This window comes from Pelophylax lessonae, assembly GCF_965119305.1.
Source record: "Pelophylax lessonae genome assembly, chromosome: 3".
Lineage (NCBI taxonomy): Eukaryota > Metazoa > Chordata > Amphibia > Anura > Ranidae > Pelophylax > Pelophylax lessonae.
Window position 1 is genome coordinate 250,378,392 of NC_138770.1, and position 22,995 is coordinate 250,401,386.

Here is a 22,995-nt window from a genome sequence, read left to right on the forward strand (position 1 = left end):
GTAATGACAGGGGCAAAAAAATATAAGTATATAAAAATTCCCTAGCATGCCTTTACAGGGGGAGGGGGGGGAGTCTACAAGCAGAAGAACATTCTATTATAAACTGTGACTTTAGTTTCTTCAGGTCATTTCTTACATTTTTACAGATTTGTCTTTAAAATGAATATTAGCTGAATACCAAGAGAATATGCAAACATATTCATACATTGAGATACTTTAAATAATGCACTATTAAAATGAGGTTCTTTCCTTTTTTTAAATGTCCTTGTAACAGTTAAGCCCTGAATCATGTCCAGTGAACTACACAAGTGTGCTATGCACGTAGTCTCTCTTTGTTTTTTACCTCTCCCAGTTGTAGGAGTCAATGTTGAGCTGGATGGCTTGGTAAATCAGACCAGCCTGCAGGATAATGGCCTCAGCATCTTGAAAATTCCCACTGAAGAGCTGGATGTGAGCCAATCTAGACTCTTTTGATGGTAGATCGTTAATTGAATTTATGTACTGAACTTTGTCAATCTGCAAAAAAAAAAATAAAAGATTGCAGAACACTAACAGATCAAGATAATACTGGTATTTAAGGAGTAATTATGTATACTTCCTTACTTCACCAATTGCTGCGTATGCAACCTCAGCTGTGGACATCTCCTTGTTTGCAATAGCCAAAGCTGCTAGACAAGCCCACATGGTCTGCTCCTATGTATATTGGAAGATGTGTAAGATTAGTAAGCACATAATACACAAACACATAGGTTATGCAGATTATTACAATTCTATGCATGGGCCCTATAGATGCACCAGACAATGTGCTTACAAGCCATAAAATTACTTATCACAATATAGGGGGCAATTACACTCCTTAAAAATCTATTCAGTTATTGCCTAGGTCCTAAATGATTGACTAATGTGATCACTCATCAAACCAGAATGTCGTAAAGGCTAGGTAGGTATTTCATTTATATTTTCTTATGCTTTTTATTGCTAAAGACTATTATTTATAAAATAACTAAAAAGTAAGACATAGGTTTCAAAGCATGTGTGGCACATTTATTTCCTCTTATCTATAATGTGTTTATATAATGTGTTTATTATATTGATATATTAATAAACAGCTGCATTATTTCAGTAAACATACCAAAGAGAGTTAGTGGTTTAAATAATATGGAAATTTGAGGTTAAAGCCCAACTCCAAGCTCACCAGAATCCCAATCCTATTTTCCAGGTTTCTTTGGCCTGGTGACGTCACGGGTCCTCGTCACCCCATTCTTCCTCCAGCTGTGGGCAGATTCTAAATACTGCAGAGACTGGTGGCCAAACTCTGTAGAATTCACCTAAAAAGTTCAGAGTGGCGGGTGAAGCCTTGATACTCTGAGCTTGAAAATGTTGCATTGGAGCCTTGCTGGATTTTTTTCAAAGATGCTGGGGACTATATTTTTAGCTTTTTTAATAACCATTGAGGTGTTGTTTTTAATGTACAGGCAACGCTGGATAATCATTAAAGTAACTTAATTAAGAACCTAGTGCTTGGCAGTTGTTGAGAGAGCCCAGCAACAACCTCCATATTGCTACAAACTGGGGATGGGGTGATGGCTTCAGGGCCAAATTAGGCTAAATTAGTACAGGGCTACAATGTGAAGAAAAAAAAGTGAAATTAAATGAGGGAGAAGGGACAGAAAGGAGATAAAAGGGTGTAGAAAGGCAAGTCCCAGCTTACCATACCAGTCGATGATATATTTTCACACTGGGAAATGACAGCACTGTGAAAAACATGCTCCTAGTGCAAAGTCTAAATAAACATTTGTAAAATTTTTAAATATAATAAATCAGGAGAAAGTGCTAACGTAACCAAACAATCCAATAGGTGTATTGTTTCACTGAAAAGGGCTGCATATACATAAGTAAAAAAAAAAAAAAAAAAAACACACAAATAACCCAAAAAAGTGCTCTTGTACCACTGTGTGAGATAGACTCACTGACTAAACATGTCATTAAAAAAAAAAGTCCCAAATAAATTTCAAATTGATTTCATCAATTCCGGTGTGCAACGTAAAGTTCAATCCAAAAAAACATGCTGTTTTTAAGGTGCTCCTATCTTCTTATACAAGTTGCTTCCACCACACCTTGTGAGATATCCACCACCAATTATGTCCGAAATCAGTCACCAAATGCATTTGCTGGTAATGTTATAAAGCAGCAAAGATGTGTATTCCCTTTAAGGTAGCAATCATCTGCAGAACTTCTTGGTATGCAATCCTTTGCCAGAATCACCAAATATCTCAGGGAATGTCCTGATATAAGAGAGAAAACTCGGCAGAGACCCAGCCTAGGGTGGTGACAAGACCTCCAGTACCCGCCCCTGGAGGTGTCGTCACCATGCTAGGCAGGGTCTCTGCTTGCGGCTATGGTGTTGTAAGAGTGAGCCCGCTTGTGATTTCTATACCTGAATACCTATGTCAGCGGAAGACACATATATGTGAGTGCACATTTTTAATAAATTTGGAATGTTTTAAAAAGGTTTTATGCTGTGCCGAGTTTTCTCTCTTATATCGGGACACTCCCCTTCTGAGATATTCACAGTCTTTAAAATCCCATTTTTAAGAAGAGGTTTTTGAGTCAAGTCTCCCATCTTACTGGGGTTGAGTTTTTTATGCACATTTCCTCCTCCTTGTTCCTGTTTTTTATGAGACCCAGATAAATTGTATACGCTATATTATTTTTTCTTTATTTTATTTTTTTTCCCCCTACAAAAGTGGAGTTACCCTTGATGGAATCAGTTTGAAATTTTTGTTGGGACTTTTAATTACATGTTTTGTAAGTGATTATATCTCACACAGTGGCACAAGACCAGTATTTTGGGTTATATGTTATTATATATGAAATACTTTAGGATTTGAATGTTTGTTGGTTTTGTTACTTATGTGTATGCAGCACTTTATTGTGAGTGAAACATTACAATTTTTGGATAGTTTGGTTTTTAGACCTACAGCACGTTAGCACTTTCTATTGATTTAGGATATGTGATATTTTTTCAAATATTTATTTAGATTATGCACTAGGATTGCTAGATATAGGAGCACGTTTTTCACAGCGCTGTCATTTCACAGATATAAGATTTATGTTGAGTTCACGTCAAAAGTACAGCAGCAGTGTAACTTAATATATAAATAATCTTCCAGGCAGGGTTCCATTTTCTTTCATATTTTCACACTGGCCATAAAAATTTGAATGGAATATAAATGTAACAAATGTTCATTTGTGTGCTAGAACAGTCAAATGATAGGTTACGGGAGGGGGTCAAAGCTAGTTATGAAGGCAGGGCTTAACTGGTAAAGGTGTTTTTTTTTACCCTTCCAGTCTTCAGGGGTTCATATGAATTCTGCCAGCTAGAAATTTCTGAGACTACGTGTGGACACGAGGCACTTCCCTGATTGAGCAGAAAAAGGGCCCTAATAAACAAATGCCACCTTCTAGATATAGGTAGCTTTACTCTTCTATATAATCCACTTCCTCCACGACAACCAATATTGCTTATTCTTACTTTCCCACAACAATAGAACTTACTTGGTTTTCTCTGCCCCTAAAACTTCACCATCACTTCATCTATCACAAGACAAGCTTACTTTATGAACTACCATATTTGGATTTTAAAAAACAGCAAAATAACCTATATAAAGAAAGAATATTTAATCATGGGGTTTATTATAACCCAGCTCACTTTCTCTAACATACTGCATAAGAATGCAAATAATTCTTCACTTTGTCTAAGAAAATGTATTAGGGCAGTCATATCTAGGCATAAACAAGTAGAGTAGTGGCTAACAAATAAGCAACAAGGAGAGCACAAAGAACTGTGTTTGAGATCTCTCAATGTACTATAAAATCTCTGTGATTGATTTAGGATTACCCTCCTCTCACACACAGCAAATGAAACAACCATTTCACTTTAATGGAATTCACTGAAGTTAAAAGAAAGAAAAAAGATTTTTTTTGTTACTCGCCGTAAAATCTTTTTCTCTGAGTTCATTGATACCTCTTCTTTATCCATAACCAAACAAACAGTGTTTTAAAACCACCCCTACAGGAGTAGGACACTAGGCAGAAAAAAATTTGGATACAATAAGGGGGTAAAACCTGTGAAGTGGGTGGGATCCACTGACCGGATAAGGTCATAAACGTTGAAGTACAGAGTACCCTAGCGGTATATGGAACCGGGAACCACAGGCAACCAGGCACATAATTAGAAAACCAAGAAAAATGAGAGGGGAAAGACCCTCTCAGAAAGGTTGCATTAACCGGGCTCATTGGGTAATGTGTGCAAAAAAATACTTTATTAAGTGGTGCAAATACAAAAAATCAACAAATGATCAATTAAAAACTACACATCCAATGAGTGACACATGTAGTGTGAAGCCGACCCCTTGGATCAGTGTGGGTGGTAAAATGCTGTGTGACAGCACCACCCTAAACCAGCACTCCACCTGAAGCAGGGAACCTGTCTGCATCAACTCGGTGGGAGAGGAGTGATATGTGCATAAAGAACTATAAATCAATTCCTCAATCCCTGGGAGCTAAGATGCCTATGTAAGCCTAGAATGCAGTCTCAAAATATGTGAAATGGGTCTGTGTTAGCACTGTGCTCAGTCACGAAGTGGAGACAGATCTAGGCTATGAGCTGTGTGTGCAACTGTAGGCAGTCAGTGACTGAGTATGAAAGATACACTGTGTTTCATCATGTCCAGTGGGTAGATGTCAGATAGGGGGAAATAAAGGATGCACTAAATGGCCCCTCTATGAGAGTTCGCAAAGTCCCTTTGACCATCTAGCCCGATCCTATTGTGACCAACAAGGTGGAGATGGAAATTCACTCTTGACACTGAAAGGTTGCTAAAGACCGTTATGCAAGTAATGGCACGGCATATTTAGAGCCTTATGGGGAAGTAATTGAGAGGGGGAGGATGGGATGAAGTTCCAGAGGGGGGAGGGGAGGAGAAAATTCCCGAGTTGGGGTGAAGTTCCTCTCTGTGGGGGATGCACCGCCTGTCCTGCTTGGTGAGGTAGGTTATGACCCGGGTCGTACTCTGTGGGATATGAGGGGGTTATGGATCGATAGTCCACCCAGCAAAGTTGGCTTGGTAACTGTCCAGGAATGGGAAAGTGAAATGGGTCTTACCCGTAGCTCCTCCTCATAGTCTCCCGTCAGTCCGGAATAGAGTCCTGGATCCCGTGTCCGGTCATACTCACAGCAGGCGGTGTGAAGAGTCCCCTCCGTATGATGAGATCTTGTGCGTCCTGCAGAGTGCTCTTAGGTTTCTTCACCCATCCCGTGTCCTCTCGTGGAGAGCGGTGTTAGGAGGTCCGTGATTCCGGAACCGGAACGGTGTCTCTGCAACTTCCGTAGCGTCCTACGTAGCCGTGTCTCATTGGGTCACACAGAGACAGATGACCTCCCACAGGGCCGGTAGAGTGCTGGCGTCTGATGTTGACGCGTTTCGCGTGCTCACGCACGCTTCTTCAGAACGTGATGGCGTGATGTGTTGATTGTTTAAATAGCCGGCATCTTAATTAGACATGATTTGTCATGGCTATCGGTATTACCATATTGGGGCCATCTAGTGGTATAGACAGTGAATCATAGTGACCATACTTAATTTAAAACTAAATGAAAAATTCTAGCATAGAAACCTGACGCTTAGTGAAGTCGAATAGGTATAATATAAAATTTGTTCTGTTAACTGTGGAAGAATAGCATTTGTAGAGGAAAAGATGTGATACCAGTGAAAGGGCGTTACATAAAGCCAATCAGGGCTGAATGTTGAATCGCTGAGATCATGAGAGCCCAGAGGAAGGATTCCAATTCATTTAGACAGAAGGGGGAGGGGGAAAAAAAAGGAAAATATTCAATAGGGGGAATATTTTGTACAGTACGTGGGGAGGAAAAATAATAATGTTATGGTTATTAAACGACGGTGACGGCGGCCACATTGTCCAGTTCAACGGCATTGATGATTAATTGATGATTTGTTGATTTTTTGTATTTGCACCACTTAATAAAGTTTTCTAGAAAAAAATGTGGCACCTCCTATGGGCAGTCCTCTCTGGGCACAAAACCCTCTCTCTGCTATAGGCCTTCAGCCAGTCACAAGCAGTGTCAAAGGAGAAAACACCATAGAGGGGTAGGTGCTGTGCCCATCAATAAACTCAGAGGAAGGAATATTACGGTGAGTAACAAAAAAAATCCTGTTTTCTCTTTCCTTCCTTGACAAACACAGCCATTTTTTTATCCATGACCTAACAGGGATGTCCTCAAGCAGTACCACAATGAGAGGTAGGCAAACTAACCAATAAAGAAAAATCCCCGGGCAACATGCCAATACATTGAACCACCCCAAGGGTGCCTGAGAGTCCCAGACAGCCGCCGGCAAAACTTTGCAGTCAAAACTAGAATCGGAAGATGCTGACATATCAACTATAAATAAATAACCGCACTGGCGGAGCGTGCCGTAACAGGGAAGGAAGATTCCTGACGCTTAATGGCATACGCCTGCACAATCACTCCTTGAATATAATTGGAAATAATGGCAGAATAGGCCGCCAGGCCTGTCTTGGACATCCGTGAGCACAAAAAAAAAAATCGAACCTCCAAAAAGCAGCCATCATAGAAAGGTACATGTAAAGCATGTTTACCATGTCCAAGGAGTGCAGAGCCACCTCCTGAGGGTGCGATGACGGAGGACCCAGAGAAGGAAGGACATTATCCTCAGTCAAGTGAAAGTCAGACACCACCTTTGGAAGAAAGGAAGGGGAAGGTCGAAGCACCACTTTGTCCTTGTGTAAAACCAGATAAGGCGGCTTACCAGACAAAGACGACAACCCCAACAGCTGCCGAGCCAAAGTCACAGTGAGGGAAATCCACTTTCTGCGAAAGTGTAAGTAAAAGGAACATCTTGAATATTCTCAAAAGAAGGCTTCTGAGGTGCCGACAGCACCAATTTAAGTCTCACTGTGGCAACTATGAGCACACAGGGATACTACATACTGAAAAGAGGCATGGCAAGGGATGCTAAAAGAACACGGCCAGTGCCAAGACTTGACCCTTGAGCATGACCAATGCAAGCTTCTGATCCACACCATGTTAGAAGAAGGCCAACACCCCGAGCCACCAGAAAAGATCAATAATGGAACCCCAAGGCTTCACACAAAACATTATCAGCTCGCCAGGTGGGATAAGAAATCTTTTGGGATGTAGACTTACGAGCCTTTAACATACTTGGAATAACCAGACCAGACAACACTCTAACCTTCAGAACCTGGCTGTCTTGATTGAAAGTAAATGACGTAAGGATAGAAGAGAAAGAGTGCGTCGCCTAGACAATCACAAAATCGCACAAACCTTTTAGGTGAAGCGTGCTCTGAATACACAAGGATCCCTCACCCACACACTTTCCCCTTATACTTATTTGGTCTTAATTTACGGTGGCCCTGCAATGTTTTTGCTCATAGCACACGCATCTGCAACTCTAATACTTATTAACTGGTTTGAGAATGATTTAACTTTTTTACCAGATGTGTGTGTGTGTGTGTCTATATATATATATATATATATATATATATATATATATATATATATATATACATACACAGTGGGGATCGAAAGTTTGGGCACCCCAGGTAAAAAATTTGTATTAATGTGCATAAAGAAGCCAAGGAAAGATGGAAAAATCTCCAAAAGGCATCAAATTACAGATTAGACATTCTTGTAATATGTCAACAAAAGTTAGATTTTATTTCCATCATTGACACTTTAAAAATTACCGAAAACAATAAAAATGGCGTCTGCAAAAGTTGGGGCAACCTGCAGAATTTATAGTATGCACTGCCCCCTTTGCAAGGCTGAGACCTGCCAGTGTCATGGATTGTTCTCAATCATTGTCTAGAAAGACCAGGTAAAAGAAAAGGAATTGGCAGCACTCCAGGTTGAGTCAAAATCCAGGTTTATTGACTGGACATCCAAATATGACAATCGTGACAAGGTAGACGCGTTTCACACACTGACTGTGTGCTTAATCATTAAGCACACAGTCAGTGTGTGACACGCGTCTACCTTGTCACGATTGTCATATTTGGATGTCCAGTCAATAAACCTGGATTTTGACTCAACCTGGAGTGCTGCCAATTCCTTTTCTTTTATCAAGTTTTCACGGAGGCGAGCCGGGGCATGCACCTGTGTGAGTCATCAGGCAATTACACCACCTTGAGCAGTGACTCCTTGTCTGTTCAATAGAAAGACCAGGTGATGTCAATCTCAAAGGTTTTAAATGCTCAGACTCATCTGACCTTGCTCCAACAATCAGCACCATGGGATCTTCTAAGCAGTTGTCTAGAAAACTGAAAATAGTTGACGTTCACAAAGCTGGAGAAGGCTATAAGAAGATAGCAAAGCGTTTTCAGATGTCAATATCCTCTGTTCGGAATGTAATTAAGAAATGGCAGTCATCAGGAAAAGTGGAAGTTAAAGCAAGATCTGGAAGATCAAGAAAAATATCAGACAGAACAGCTCGCAGGATTGTGAGAAAAACAATTCAAAACCCATGTTTGACTGCACAATCCCTCCAGAAAGATCTGGCAGACACTGGAGTTGTGGTACATTATTCCACTATAAAGAGATACTTGTACAAATATGGTCTTCATGGAAGAGCCATCAGAAGAAAACCTTCTACGTCCTCACCACAAAAATCAGCGTTTGAACTTTTCAAATGAACATATAGACAAGCCTGATGCATTTTGGAAACAAGTTCTGTGGACCGATGAGGTTAAAATTGAACTTTTTGGCCGGAATGAGCAAAGGTACGTTTGGAGAAGAAGGGGCACAGAATTTAATGAAAAGAACCTCTGTCCAACTGTTAAGCATGGGGGTGGATCAATCATGCTTTGGGGTTGTATTGCAGCCAGTGGCACAGGCAACATCTCCCGAGTAGAAGGAAAAACGGATTCAATAAAATTTCAGCAAATTTTGGATGGTAACTTGATGCCATCTGTGAAAAAGCTGAAGTTAAAGAGAGGATGGCTTCTACAAATGGATAATGATCCTAAACACACCTCGAAATCCACAGGGGATTACATCAAGAGGCGTAAACTGAAGGTTTTGCCATGGCCTTCACAATCTCCTGACCTCAACATAATTGAAAATCTATGGATAGACCTTAAAAGAGCAGTGCGTGACAGACAGCCCAAAATCTCAAAGAACTGGAAGACTTTTGTAAGGAAGAATGGGTAAAGATACCTCAAACAAGAAGTGAAAGACTCTTGGCTGGCTACAAAAAGCGTTTACAAGCTGTGATACTTGCCAAAGGAGGCAGTACAAGATATTAACTCTGCAGGGTGCCCAAACTTTTGCAGACACCATTTTTTTGTTTTCTGTTATTTTGAAAGTGTAAATGATGGAAACAAAATCTAACTTTTGTTGAAATATTATAAGAATGTCCAATCTGTAATTTGATGCCTTTTGGAGATTTTTCCATCTTATATATATATATATATATATATATATATATATACACACACGTACACACAGTGGGTAAAAATTAGTATTGAGCAAGTCACCAATTGTTTAGGTAAATATATTTATAAAGGTGCGATTGATGTGAAATTTTTACCACGTCAGTAACAACCCATGCAATCCATACATACAAACAAACCAAAACAAATAATTTCAGAAATGAAGTTGTGTAATAAAATGGAATAACACAAGGAAAAAGTATTGAACACATTACCTGAAATTTATTTAACCACTTACCCACTCTGGGCACTTAAACCCCCTTCCTAACCAGGCCAATTTTCAGCTTTCAGTGCTCTCAAATTTTGAATTACAATTACTCAGACATGCAACATTGTACCCATATGACATTTCCATCCTTTTTTTCACACAAACAGAGCTTTATTTTGGTGGTATTTAATCATCATTGGGTTTTTTATTTTTTGCACTATAAATGAAAAAAGACTGAAAATTTGGTAAAAAAATGCATTTTCTTCGTTTCGGTTTTAAAATTTTGCAAATTTAGCAATTTTTCTTCATCAATTTTGGCCAAAATTTATCCTGTTCATACCTTTGATAAAAATAACCCAAATAAGTAGACATTTTTTGACCTTTGTGAAAGTTATAGAGTCTTCAAGCTATGGTGCCAATCATTGAAAATTGATCACACCTGATGTACTGACAATCAACAAGCCAGTAAAGTACAAATACAAATGACCCCTTTTTGGAAAGCAGACATTCCAAGGTATTTACTAAGAGGTATGGTGAGTTTTTTGAAGTTGCAATTTTTTTCCACAATTCTTTGAAAAAGGAAGATTTTTTTCCCCCCACAAAATGGTCATATTACCAAGTTATTTCTCACACACTGTATAGGAATAATTGCAACTACAGCCCAAAATACATTCTGCTACCTGAGTATGGGGATACCACATGTGTGGGACTTTTCCACAGCCTGACCATAAACAAAGATCCAACATCCAAGTAGCACCTCCAGGTGCTCTAGGATCAAAAATTTACACATATAATTTCCTGACAACCTATCACACTTTTGAAGGTCCTGGAGCACAAGGACAATGGAAACGCCCACAAAATGATTTAATTTTTGAAAGCAAACACCCCAACACATAATCTGAACGTCATTTTTTTCCACACGTTTTTGGAAAATATGGAAAGAAAATGATAATGCATTTTTTTTTTTTATACAAAGTTGTTAATTTATAAGATATTTCTAACACATAGCATGTACATAGAAAAAAATACCACCCCAAAATACATTCTGCTACTCCTCCTGAGTATAGCGATACCACGTGTGACACTTTTACACAGCTTAGCCACATACAGAGGCCCAACATGCAGGGAGCACCGTCATTTCAAGACTTCCCATTACAATTTTGTGAGGCACTGTATGGCACTGATAAGCACTGTAGTGGCACGTATTAGCACTGATGCGGCATGGATGAGCAATGATGTGGCATGGATGAGCTCTGATGTGGCACGGATGTTGCACAAATGAGCACTGACGTGGCATGGATGAGCACTGGCGTGGCATGGATGTGGCACAGATGAGCACTGACATGGCGTGGATGAGCACCGACATGGCATGGATGTGGTACAGATGAGCACTGACATGGCATGCATGTGGCACGGATGAGCACTGACATGGCATGGATGTGGCACATATGAGCACTGGTGTGGGATGGATGAGCCACCGATGTGGCACGGATGAGCGCTGATGTGGCATGGATGACCACTGGCGTGGCATGGATGTGGCACGGATGACTGACGTGGCATGGATGTGGCACGGATGAGCACTGATGGGGCATGGATTTGGCATGGATGAGCACTGACGTGGCATGAATGTGGCATGGATGAGCACTGATGTGGCATGGATGAGCCACGGATGAACACTGAGGTAGCATGGGTGGGCACAGATGAGGCATGGATGTGGCACAGATGAGGCATGCTTGAGGTATGGAGGAAGCAGAGGATGAGTGGAGCTGCACTCTCTCTCCTCTCCTTGCACACTGTACCGATCGTGGTGTACACTGTGCGAGGAGAGAAATTAACTGGGCATGTGAAGGTTCGTTGACAAGTGATCGCTCCATCATTGGTAAAGGGCCGCTGTCATTGGCCCTTTATCACGATCCGCAGTGCGCCGGGTTCCCGGGACCCGGCGAGCACAGACACTTTCATCATAGTACGTCCTCCCAGAATAAGCTGACTGCGCTTTAGCCATCATTCGGCTATGGCCCAATCGGCAAGTGGTTAATACTTCGTACAAAATCCTTTGTTGGTAATGACAGCTTCAAGACGCCTCCTGTATGGAGAAACTAATTGCATGCATTGCTCAGGTCTGCTTGTCTTCAGCAAATGGTTTGCGGGCTTTCTTTTGATTCATCTTTAAAAGAGGCTTCCTTCTGGGACGAGAGCCATGCAGACCATTTTGGCACCGGGGAGGGAAAATGGCTAATTTGGCCCAATTTGGACATTTCCACTTAGGGGTGTACTCACTTTTGTTGCCAGCGGTTTAGACATCAATGGCTGTGTGTTGAGTTGTTTTGAGGGGGCAGCAAACTTACACTGTTATGCAAGCTGTACACTCACAACTTTACATTGTAGCAAAGTGTAATTTCTTCAGTGTTGTCACATAAAAAGATATAATATAATATATACAAAAATGTGAGGTATGTACTTACTTTTGTGTGTATATATATATATATATATATATATATATATATATATATATATATATACACATAGTGAAACATTCCGCACAGACACACTCCTAAACCTTGCACTAAAAAGGGTCAGGATTGCTTTCTAATTAGAGTTGAAGAGTTGCAGATGTTATAGCTATAAAGGGTGGGCAAACTCAATATTAAACCCTATGGACCAAGACTGGGGTGCCATTAAAGTTCAGGTGGGTGTATACACGCAAGCATCCCAATACTTTTGGTAATATAGTAAGTGTGTGTGTACATATATATATATATATATATATATATATATATATATATATATACACATATACATACACACACACACACACACACACACACACACACACACACACACACACTCACACACTGCTCAGCATAAATGAGTGAGCCCCTTTTAAAAATTAAGATTTTAATAAATAAACATCACCAGACGCTGGGTTTCATCCCTGGTGATGCTCTGCCAGGCCTCTACTGCAGCTGTCTTCAGTTCCTGCTTGTTCTTGGGGCATTTTCCCTTCAGTTTTGTCTTCAGCAAGTGAAATGCATGCTCAATCGGATTCAGGTCAGGTGATTGACTTGGTCATTGCATAACATTCCACTTCTTTCCCTTAAAAAACTCTTTGGTTGCTTTCGCAGTATGATTCGGGTCATTGTCCATCTGCACTGTGAAGCGCCGTCCAATGGGTTCTGAAGCATTTGGCTGCATATGAGCAGATAATATTGTCCGAAACACTTCAGAATTCATCCTGCTACTTTTGTCAGCAGTCACATCATCAATAAAAACAAGATAACCAGTTCCATTGGCAGCAATACATGCCCACGCCATGACACTACCAGAACCATGCTTTACTGATGAGGTGGTATGCTTTGGATCATGAGCAGTTCCTTTCCTTCTCCATACTCTTCTCTTCCCATAACTCTGGTACAAGTTGATCTTGGTCTCATATGTCCATAGGATGTTGTTCCAGAACTGTGAAGGCTTTTTTAGACACACATACACCTCCCTCCTGGAGAGTGTTCTTCATCTGGCCAACTGTTGTGAAGGGTGTTTTCTTCACCAGGAAAATAATTATTCGGTCATCCACCACAGTTGTTTTCCGTGGTCTTTCTGGGTCTTTTGGTGTTGCTGAGCTCACCGTTGCGTTCTTTCTTTTTAAGGATGTTCCAAACAGTTGATTTGGCCACACCTAATGTTTTTGCTATCTCTCTGATGGGTTTGTTTTGTTTTTTTTCAGCCTAATGATGGCTTGCTTCACTGATAGTGACAGCTCTTTGGATCTCATATTGAGAGTTGACAGCAACAGATTCCAAATGCAAATAGCACACTTGAAATGAACTCTGTCTGCTCCTTGTAAATGGGATAATGAGGTAATAACACACACCTGGCCATGGAACAGCTGAGCAGCCAATTGTCCCATTACTTTTGGTCCCTTAAAAAGTGGTAGGCACTTATACAAACTGTTGTAATTACTACACCTTTCACCTGATTTGGATGTAAATACCCTCAAATTAAAGCTGAACGTCTGCAGTTAACGCACATCTTGTTTGTTTCATTTCAAATCCATTGTGGTTGTGTAGAGAGCCGAAAAGATTAGAATTGTGTTGATGTCCCAATATTTATGGACCTGACTGTATCTCAATGAACACAAGAAGAATTTCCAAAATTGTATAGAACATTTGTTTAGCTCATTACATGAAAGTAAGGTTAATAATATAACTTAGATTACAAAATCTTCAGTTATACTCAAATTAGTTGATGCAGAAATGAATACACCCCACAACAAAAACTACTACATCTAGTATTTTGTATGACCTCCATGATTTGTAAGGACAGCACCAAGTCTTCTAGGCATGGAATTACCAAGTTGGCAACATATTGCAACATCTATCTTTTTCCATTCTTCAAGAACGACCTCTTTTAGAGCCTGGATGCTGAATGGAGAGTGATGATCAACTTGTCTCTTCAGAATTCCCAATAGGTGTTCGATTGGGTTAAGATCAGGAGACATACTTGGCCACTGAATCACTGTCACCCTGTTCTTCAGAAATGCAACAGTGGTCTTAGATTGTGTTTTGGAACATTGTTATGTTGGAAAAGTGCACAAAGACCAAGGGCATGGAGTGATGGTAGCATCTTCTCTTTCAATATATAGAGCAGTACATCTGCATTCATGATACCATCAATAAAATGCAGCTCCCCGACACCAGCAGCACTCATGCAGCCCCACAGAAGGACACTGCCACCACCATGTTTCACTGTAGGCACCATTAATTTTTCGTTGTACTCCTCACCTTTGCGACACCATACAGTTTTGAAGCCATAGGCGGCTCTCTAATTAGGCAAATTAGGCGGTCGCCTAAGGCCTCGCACCTACAGGGGCCTCGCGGCCAGTGGCGGAGCGACAACATTTAGAAGGGCGCAGTCAGGGAAATCTCCTAAGTAAAAGATTGTTTTAAATCCTCGGATATAAAAGTTGCAGCAGTGTGCTGCAGTCCCTTAATTGTGTCTGCCAGGTGTCTGTTGTCTGCTGACACTTACCCCGCCTTCTCTTCCCGGGGATTGGCCGTCTGATCATGTAATCCTAAAATGTGGAGGAATCGGTGGGCGTGTACCTGCATCAGTAGGAAGTGACTGCCCGGTCAGCTCACTCTGCTATCATCGGTTGTTGCTCTGAGAGGAGAGCTCTGCCCTGGCCCAGGAACATACAGGTAAGCAGGCCCGACTTGTCACTCTGCAGGCTGGTCATAAATTTGTGGTGTCTACTACGCAAAGGGGGTGAGTAGCCCCAGGGAAGTTGGAAGTGTCTTAGAATGGTTGGTGGAGGAGGAGGAGGAGAAGAAGGCCCTGGATGGCTGGGGGAGGAGAGGGTGGCTGGAAGAGAAGGAGAGGGTCCCTGGGTGGCTTGGGGAAAAGGAGAGGGTCCCTGGGTGGCTAGGGGAAAAGGAGAGGGCCCCTGGGTGGCTAGGGGAAAATGAGAGGGCCCCTGGGTGGCTAGGGGAAAAGGAGAGGGCCCCTGAGTGGCTAGGGGAAAAGGAGAGGGCCCCTGGGTGGCTAGGGGAAAAGGAGAGGGCCCCTGGGTGGCTAGGGGAAAAGGAGAGGGCCCCTGGGTGGCTAGGGGAAAAGGAGAGGGCCCCTGGGTGGCTAGGGGAAAAGGAGATGGCCCCTGGGTGGCTATGGGAAAAGGAGAGGGCCCCTGGGTGGCTAGGGGAAAAGGAGAGGGCCCCTGGGTGGCTAGGGGAGGAGGAGAGGGCCACTGGGTGGCTAGGGAAAGAGGAGTGGGCCACTGGGTGGCTAGGGAAAGAGGAGAGATCCCTGGGTGGCAAGGTGGCTAGGGGAAGAGGAAAGGGCCCCTGGGTGGCTGAAAGGGGAAGGAGAGGGCACCTGGGTGGCTGAAAGGGGAAGGAGAGGGCACCTGGGTGGCTGAGGGAGAAGAAGAGGGCCCCTGGGTGGCTGAGGGAGAAGAAGGAGGGCCCCTGGGTGGCTGAGGGAGAAGAAGGAGGGCCCCTGGGTGGCTAGGGGAGGAGGAGAGGGCCCCTGGGTGGCTAGGGAAAGAGGAGTGGGCCACTGGGTGGCTAGGGAAAGAGGAGAGATCCCTGGGTGGCTAGGGGAAGAGGAAAGGGCCCCTGGGTGGCTGAAAGGGGAAGGAGCTGGCCCTCGGTTGGCTGGGGGAGAAGGAGAGGGTCCCTGGGTGGCTGGGGGAGAAGGAGAGGGCCCCTGGGTGGCTGGAGGAGAAGAAGGAGGGCCCCTGGGTGGCTGGGGGAGAAGGACAGGGCCCCTGGGTGGCTGGGGGAGAAGGACAGGGCCCCTGGGTGGCTGGGGGAGAAGGACAGGGCCCCTGGGTGGCTGGGGGAGAAGGACAGGGCCCCTGGGTGGCTGGGGGAGAAGGACAGGGCCCCTGGGTGGCTGGAGGAGAAGGAGAGGACCCCTGGGTGGCTGGAGGAGAAGGAGAGGGTCCCTGGGTGGCTGGAGGAGAAGGAGAGGGACCCTGGGTGGCTGGAGGAGGAGAAGGAGAGGGACCCTGGGTGGCTGGAGGAGAAGGAGAGGGACCCTGGGTGGCTGGGGGAGAAGAAGAGGGCCCCTGGCTGGCTGGGGGAGAAAGATAAGGGCCCCTGGGTGGCTGGGTGAGAAAGATAAGGGCCCCTGGGGGGCTGGAGGAGAAGGAGAAGGGCCCCTGGGTGGCTGGGGGAGAAGGACAGGGCCCCTGGGTGGCTGGAGGACAGGGCCCCTGGGTGGCTGAAGAAGGACAGGGCCCCTGGGTGGCTGAAGAAGGACAGGGCCCCTGGGTGGCTGGAGGAGAAGGACAGGGCCCCTGGGTGGCTGGAGGAGAAGGAGAGGGTCCCTGGGTGGCTGGAGGAGGAGAAGGAGAGGGACCCTGGGTGGCTGAAGGAGAAGGAGGAGAGGGCCCCTGGGTGGCTGGAGGAGAAGGACAGGGCCCCTGGGTGGCTGGAGGAGAAGGAGAGGGTCCCTGGGTGGCTGAAGGAGAAGGAGAGGGACCGTGGGTGGCTGAAGGAGAAGGAGGAGAGGGCCCCTGGGTGGCTGGAGGAGAAGGAGAGGGGGCCCCTGGGTGGCTGGAGGAAAAGGAGAGGGGGCCCCTGGGTGGCTGGGGAAGAAGGAGAGGGGGCCCCTGGGTGGCTGGGGAAGAAGGAGAGGGGGCCCCTGGGTGGCTAGGGGAGAGAGCCCCTGGGTGGCTGGGGGAGGAGGAGAGGCCCCCCGTGACGCCAGAGTCAGTTGCCAGGGACGAGAGTGGAGCTGATCCAGTCCTGCATATCTGACATCAAAGCCAAACATGGTGGAGCTGGAGCCCTTTGCCCTACACAATGACAGCACCCGAGGTGGAAGGTGAGGGGTAGCGGGGCTGTGACATTATATAGCATATGGACTCTGTACATTATTGGTAGTTTTGGTTGGAGTTGTCCTTTAGATGTTTAACTCTGTTGTTTTTTCTCCCCAGCTGTGAGGGACTGAGGAATGACAGCCCACTATGCTGGGACTTATAGTGCCCTAGAATGTGGAGGACTGAGGAATCCTCAGTCCCGCACAGAGGACACTACAAGTTCCAGAATAGCATGCTGCCATGCCTTAATCCCCACAGAGGGCACTACAAGTCTTAGCATAGCAGGCATTAGTTCCTCAGTCCCCTACAGAGAGCAGTACAAGTCAAAGCATAGCAGGCTTCCATTCCTCAGGGAGGAATGGCTGTGCACTATACTGGAATTTACAGTGCCCTCTGTGGGGACTCAGGTATGGCAGCCTTCTGCAGTGGGACCTGTCATGCCCTAGACTGTGGCGGACTGAGGAAGGGAAGTGTAAGGGGGTCTCTGAAAACTCTTATGCAAGGGGGAGCTTTGGTGACCACAGAGATCCCCTTTACATCAGAGTCTCCAGCATTCCTCCTTAAATCTGGGTTCCCAGAACTCCCCTTACTTCGGAGTCTCCAACATTCCCCCTAAATCAGGGTTCCCGGAACTCCTCTTACATCAGAGTCTTCAGAGTTCCCTCTTACAGTGAAATTTGATTTAAGAGGGGGACTCTAATGTAAAGAGGAATTCTGTGGACTCTGATGTAAGGAGGAGATGCTGGGGGTATCTGATTTAAAGGACACTCTTATGTAAGGGGGGACACTGAACTCTGATGTAAGGAGGGACTCAGGGAATCATGACCTATAGGGAAATGCTGGGGACTGTGATGTAAGAGCAGACATATATATATATATATATATATATATATATATATATATACACATACATACCCAATGTTTAATGATCTTTGATTAAAGAATTTAGAATTGATTGAGAATTGGTTAGATAAAATTTTAGAAACTGAATTCATAGTACAAAGGTTAAGGCTCTTAATATATGCAATTTATACAGTTAATTTTTATCACTTGAATTATTTTTCCCATTATGGGCGTGAGTGGGGCCTCATGTCCAAGTTTTGCCTTAGGCCTCACAAAGCCTAGAGCCGCCTCTGTTAAAATTGAAGCCATCAGTTTCAAAAACAATTATCCTGGTCTCATCATTCCACAGTGTATAGCCCCAACAGTCTTCTTTTTCAGCATGGGCCTGACCAATTCTAGACAGCCTTTTTTGTGCATGGGCTTTAGGAGAGGCTTCCTTCGTGGACGACACCCATGCATGCCATTCCTCTGTAGTGTTCACCATTTTGGGTCATGGGAAACAATTACTCCAGTTTGGCTTTCTACTTCTTTAGCCACCTGCAGTGAACTTGCATGGCGATTTTTTTCAACCCTTTTTATCAGAAGACACTCCTGTCGGGGTGTCAACCTTTGTGGATGGCCTGGACGTCTCTGTTAGATGGTTGCAGTTCCATCTTTGTTAAATTTTTGTATCACTTTTGCTACAGTATTCTGACTGATAAGTAAAGCTTTGCTGATCTCATTGTTGCCTTCACCTTTCTTGTGTAAATAAATAGTTTCCTTTCTCAGGCCTTGTGACATTTCTCTAACATGTGGTGCCATTGCTGACAGCATGAAATGGGAGTAGGTTTTCTTTGTGAAGTAATGCCCTTTTATAATCAACTGTCTGCTAGACACCTGTTTAATTAATAATTTAACTCCTCTGTAGTTCATATCTTGTTAATTAGGATTTTGTTTAAAATTTTGCTTTGCTGCGAAGACTTTCATTTGGGTGTATTCATTTTTGCAACATGGTCATGAATTAATTTGTAAGGAAAAAATAGGACTTTTGTCTTACCGCAACATTCATTTCTCTGATGTTCATTGATGGATATCTTCATAACCATTGGGTTTTACTGCCCCCTACATGAGTAGGACACTAGGCAGAAAAGGAATCTGGCTATGCCTATGTGCAGTCCCAGGGGGTATTACTCCTTCTCTCGGCTATAGGTACTCAGATTTGTTACAAGCAGTGTCACAAGAATTACAACTCCACAGAGGGGTGGGTGCTGTGTTCGTCATGAACAACAGGGAAATGTATTTTACGGCAAGACAAAAAACCCAATTTTCTCTTTCGTTCATTGAGGGACACAGTTCCTGATCCTAGTAACCATTCTGATGTATCAAAGCAATATTAAACATGAGGGGTGGGAACAGCATCAAAATTCCTAAGGCTAAACAGTAGCCAACCAGGCAACAGGAGCTCAACCAAAACAACAAGAACCCACCTGAAAAAAAACAATACACCCTCAAAGAGGATCAAGTCCTCTAAACAGCAGCCTGCAAAACCTTGCGGCCAAAAAAAAAAAAGCATCTGCAGATACCAACACACCCTTTATAGAACTTTGTGAAAGTGTGTACCGATGACCAGGTGTTGCCACCTTGCAAACCTGCATCACTTACACCTAATAACGGAAGGCCCAAGAGGCACTGAGTGCCCGAGTAGAGTACGCCTTGACAGGGAAAGAAGGAACCTGACCCTTGATGGAATAGGCCAGAATCACCATCTGTCTGATCCATCTGGAAATGGTCGCAGAGGAAGCAGACAACCCTTTCCGAGGCCCATCCATGAGCACAAATAGTGAGTCTAACTTCCTAAAAGACTCAGTAGCTGCCGGGGAAACCCTAATTGCCCTGACCATATCTAAGGCATGCAATCAATTTCCTTCAGATGTTTTGGCCTGGGACACAGATAAAGAAACACAATGAGGTCCCAAGGCAGCAACAGAGACTGCACTAGAGGAACCAAATGTCGGACACCCACAAGAAAGGTACGCACCAGGGAGTATGTGGCCAAGGGTCTTTGGAAGAAGACCGCCGACACCTGGCCCTTGATGGTACTCCTGGCCAATTTCTGTTCAACCCCCCTTGAAGGAAGGTCAAAATCCGAGCCACCAAGAAGGATGAACCCCAAGAGACTCATACAAAGCAATGTACATCTTCCACGTATGGTGGCAGATCTTCCTAGAAGTAGATTTCCTAGCTTTTAATAATGTTGGAATCCCTGACTCAGATAAACCTCAATCTATCAGCACCTGGCGTTCAACAGCCAAGCTGTCAAAGCCAGCGACTGTAAAAAAGGGTGGATCAGGATTTGCCGGACTTACTCTACTTCCTATATGCCGCCTTTGATTTGACATGGGAGAGCGACTGTGGCTGTGATGTCTGGTGGTCCCGGCCATGGCGGCCTCTGGGGCATAAGAGGAAGTTAAGTGGCCCAAATCGTTCCCCAAAAGTACTTCTGCGGGTAACTTGCGTAGTAATCCCACTCGCACATATCGCTCCCCTGAGCAACAATCCAAGAGGACTTGGGCGGTGGATAAACGTAGCACCTTGCCCCCTGCTACCCTGACTGCAACAGTCTGGCCGGTCTGGGCTGACTGGGGAATCAAGTGAGGCTGGATGAGGGTAATCGTAGCCCTGGAATCGCGGAGTCCCTGGCCCGGCTGCCCATTAACCCATACTGCCTGGCGATGGTGCTGCCGATTATCTCCGGCAGCAGCTTGGACAGGATCTGCTTCGAAAAGTTCGCCGCACTCTTCCTGAACATCTCGATGGTTGGGCTCATTCTGGTAGCAATGAGCCGCTGGTCTGGATGGATGATTAGTCTCTCGATACCTCGTGGATTGGCTAGGGCAATATCGTTGCAGATGACCAGTTTGGTTACAGGTATAGCACTTAGGTCCGGTAGGAGGGTTGGGTCGGGCTGGGGGTCTAGAGGCAGACCACGGAGGTACTGAAGTCGGCTTAGAGGCTGGTAAACTGGGCCGAGATAGTGGATAGCGCTCGTTTTCGCCTGACGTTCGAGAGTCCAGATATTCATCGGCCAGAGTAGCCGCTTGCTGTACCGTCTGTGGTTGTTTATCTCGCACCCAATCCCGTACTACCAGAGGGGTGTGGTTAAAGAACTGTTCTAATAGTACTAGCTGGGTGATGTCCTCTATGGTATGAGCGTGGCTTCCCTGGAACCAGCTCTTAAGGTTCCACTGCAGACGATGTGCCCACTCCACGTATGTTGTGTTGGTTTGTTTCCGGGATTCTCGAAACTTAATCCGGCTGGCTTCGGGTGTAATGGCAAATAGGGCTAGCAAAGCTTCTTTTACCTGGTCGTAGTCTTTAGCGTCTTCGTCCTCCAGGGCCCGATATGCATCCGCCGCTCTGCCAGTTAAATTACTCGCCAGTAAGACGACCCAATCTTGGGACAGTACTTCATGTATCTGGCATAGTCTCTCTAAGTCCTGCAGGAATGCGTCAATTTCCTCCTCTCCTTCCTTAAATAGTTTGAACGCCCGAAAGGGCAACTTACGGAAAGTCGCTGCATCTTTAGGCGTTTTCTCTGATTGCCGTATTTCTGCCAGATCGCAACGTCTGATGGTTCGGTCAACCAAGGATCCGGGATCCGAACTACAGCTATGTGCCGTCCGGAATCCATTAGAACAAACACCAAGCAGGCTGTATGTAAGTTCAAACAGGAAGACAATTTATTGGAAGAACATAGCACACTTTTATACAGAATTTGGAACATCCTGCCCCCAACAACCGCCCTCCTATTGGTCAATTGCAAAGTACCTGCAGTTCCCCTTCAGGTCCTCCTTTCGCCATGCAAATGAGACTTGAAAATGAGTCAGCAGGGATTGGTCAGATAACTTGAGTAGAAGGACTGTTATGTGTAATGAGACAGAAGCCCCAGGGGGCAATCAATGTACACAATAGCCAGACACAGAACAATGGTTCCCTAACGAGCCCCCAATACACATTACTCTGAGTGTCAATACATCCCTTAGCAGACAGCAGGTGAGTTCATTAGCACACCCGACAATAGGTGAATGGAAAGCCACCTCAGACAAAAGCAACATTGTTAGACAGTCCGTCTCCTCATTGAACTTCCTGGAATGACCATATTAGTAGTTGTACTTCCTGGCCAGAGACCTCATGGCAAATGGGAACAAATGACCTTGCTGACAAATATGAAGCAATTCAAACCATCACCCATCTGTCCTTAAATTTCAGTGACGGTGAACACCGTCACACTGCCCACCTTAGAATGAGCCACCAGGATACTTTTTGTGCCACGGCCATGGCATTGTCCGGTTGAATGAGCACTGGTTATCCCTGAAGATGATCCTTTGACTTTGAGACTTTGATCGGTAGGCTTCCAGTGTCCAGATCCCCTGCGCAGTATTTTTGCAGAGGACGCCTCCCCAGCCGACAAAGCTGGCATAAGTGGTGACCACTGTCTAATACAAGGGCAGATAGGATTTGCCCAGCTGAAGCACCGGAGAACAAAGCCACCATATCCGGGACTCCTTCCTTCCCCAGCTCAGCCAGATCTGATTGTCCAGAGACTGCAGAGTCTTGTCCCATTTGGCCAGAATCTCTTTGCAGGGACCTCAAATAGAACTGTACAAATGAAACTGCCTCGAAGGTCAGCATCAGGCCCGGCACCAGCATGCTGGAGGGATGACCATCTGCTGGACAGCAGGAGATGAACTGGAGCCTGCAATTTCTGGAGTTAATCCAGAGGAAGGAGTACTCTGGCTAAGGCCAAGTCTAGAGTCAGATCCAGATAGTCTAGCTTTGTTGACGGAACCAGAGCACACTACTGAAAATTCAGAATCCAGCTGAACTCCTTCAGAGTTCATATGGTGATTTCCAGGTTTTCCACCAGAGCAGTAGGGGACTCCGCTTTCAGAAGGAGGTTGTCCAAGTAGACCAGTACAGTACAGATCCCCTGTTGGAGTGACAACGCTATGTGCGGGGCTAACACTTTTGTGAAGACCCGAGGAGCAGGGGTGAGACCAAAGGGTAATGCCACAAACCGATAATGCTC

The 22,995-nt window shown here is 44.6% G+C and overlaps 1 protein-coding gene across 1 annotated transcript in view; it reads right to left on the reverse strand.

Annotated features, from left to right (window-relative positions):
- Positions 1-22,995, reverse strand: part of IFT80 (intraflagellar transport 80) — a 337,369-nt gene that overhangs the window by 33,934 nt on the left and 280,440 nt on the right. Inside the window, exons 17-18 of the mRNA XM_082249425.1 lie at positions 604-693; positions 344-516 (exon numbers count right to left, since the gene is read on the reverse strand). Coding sequence (XP_082105551.1) covers positions 344-516; positions 604-693 — 263 coding nt within the window. The remainder of the gene's footprint in view (positions 1-343; positions 517-603; positions 694-22,995) is intronic.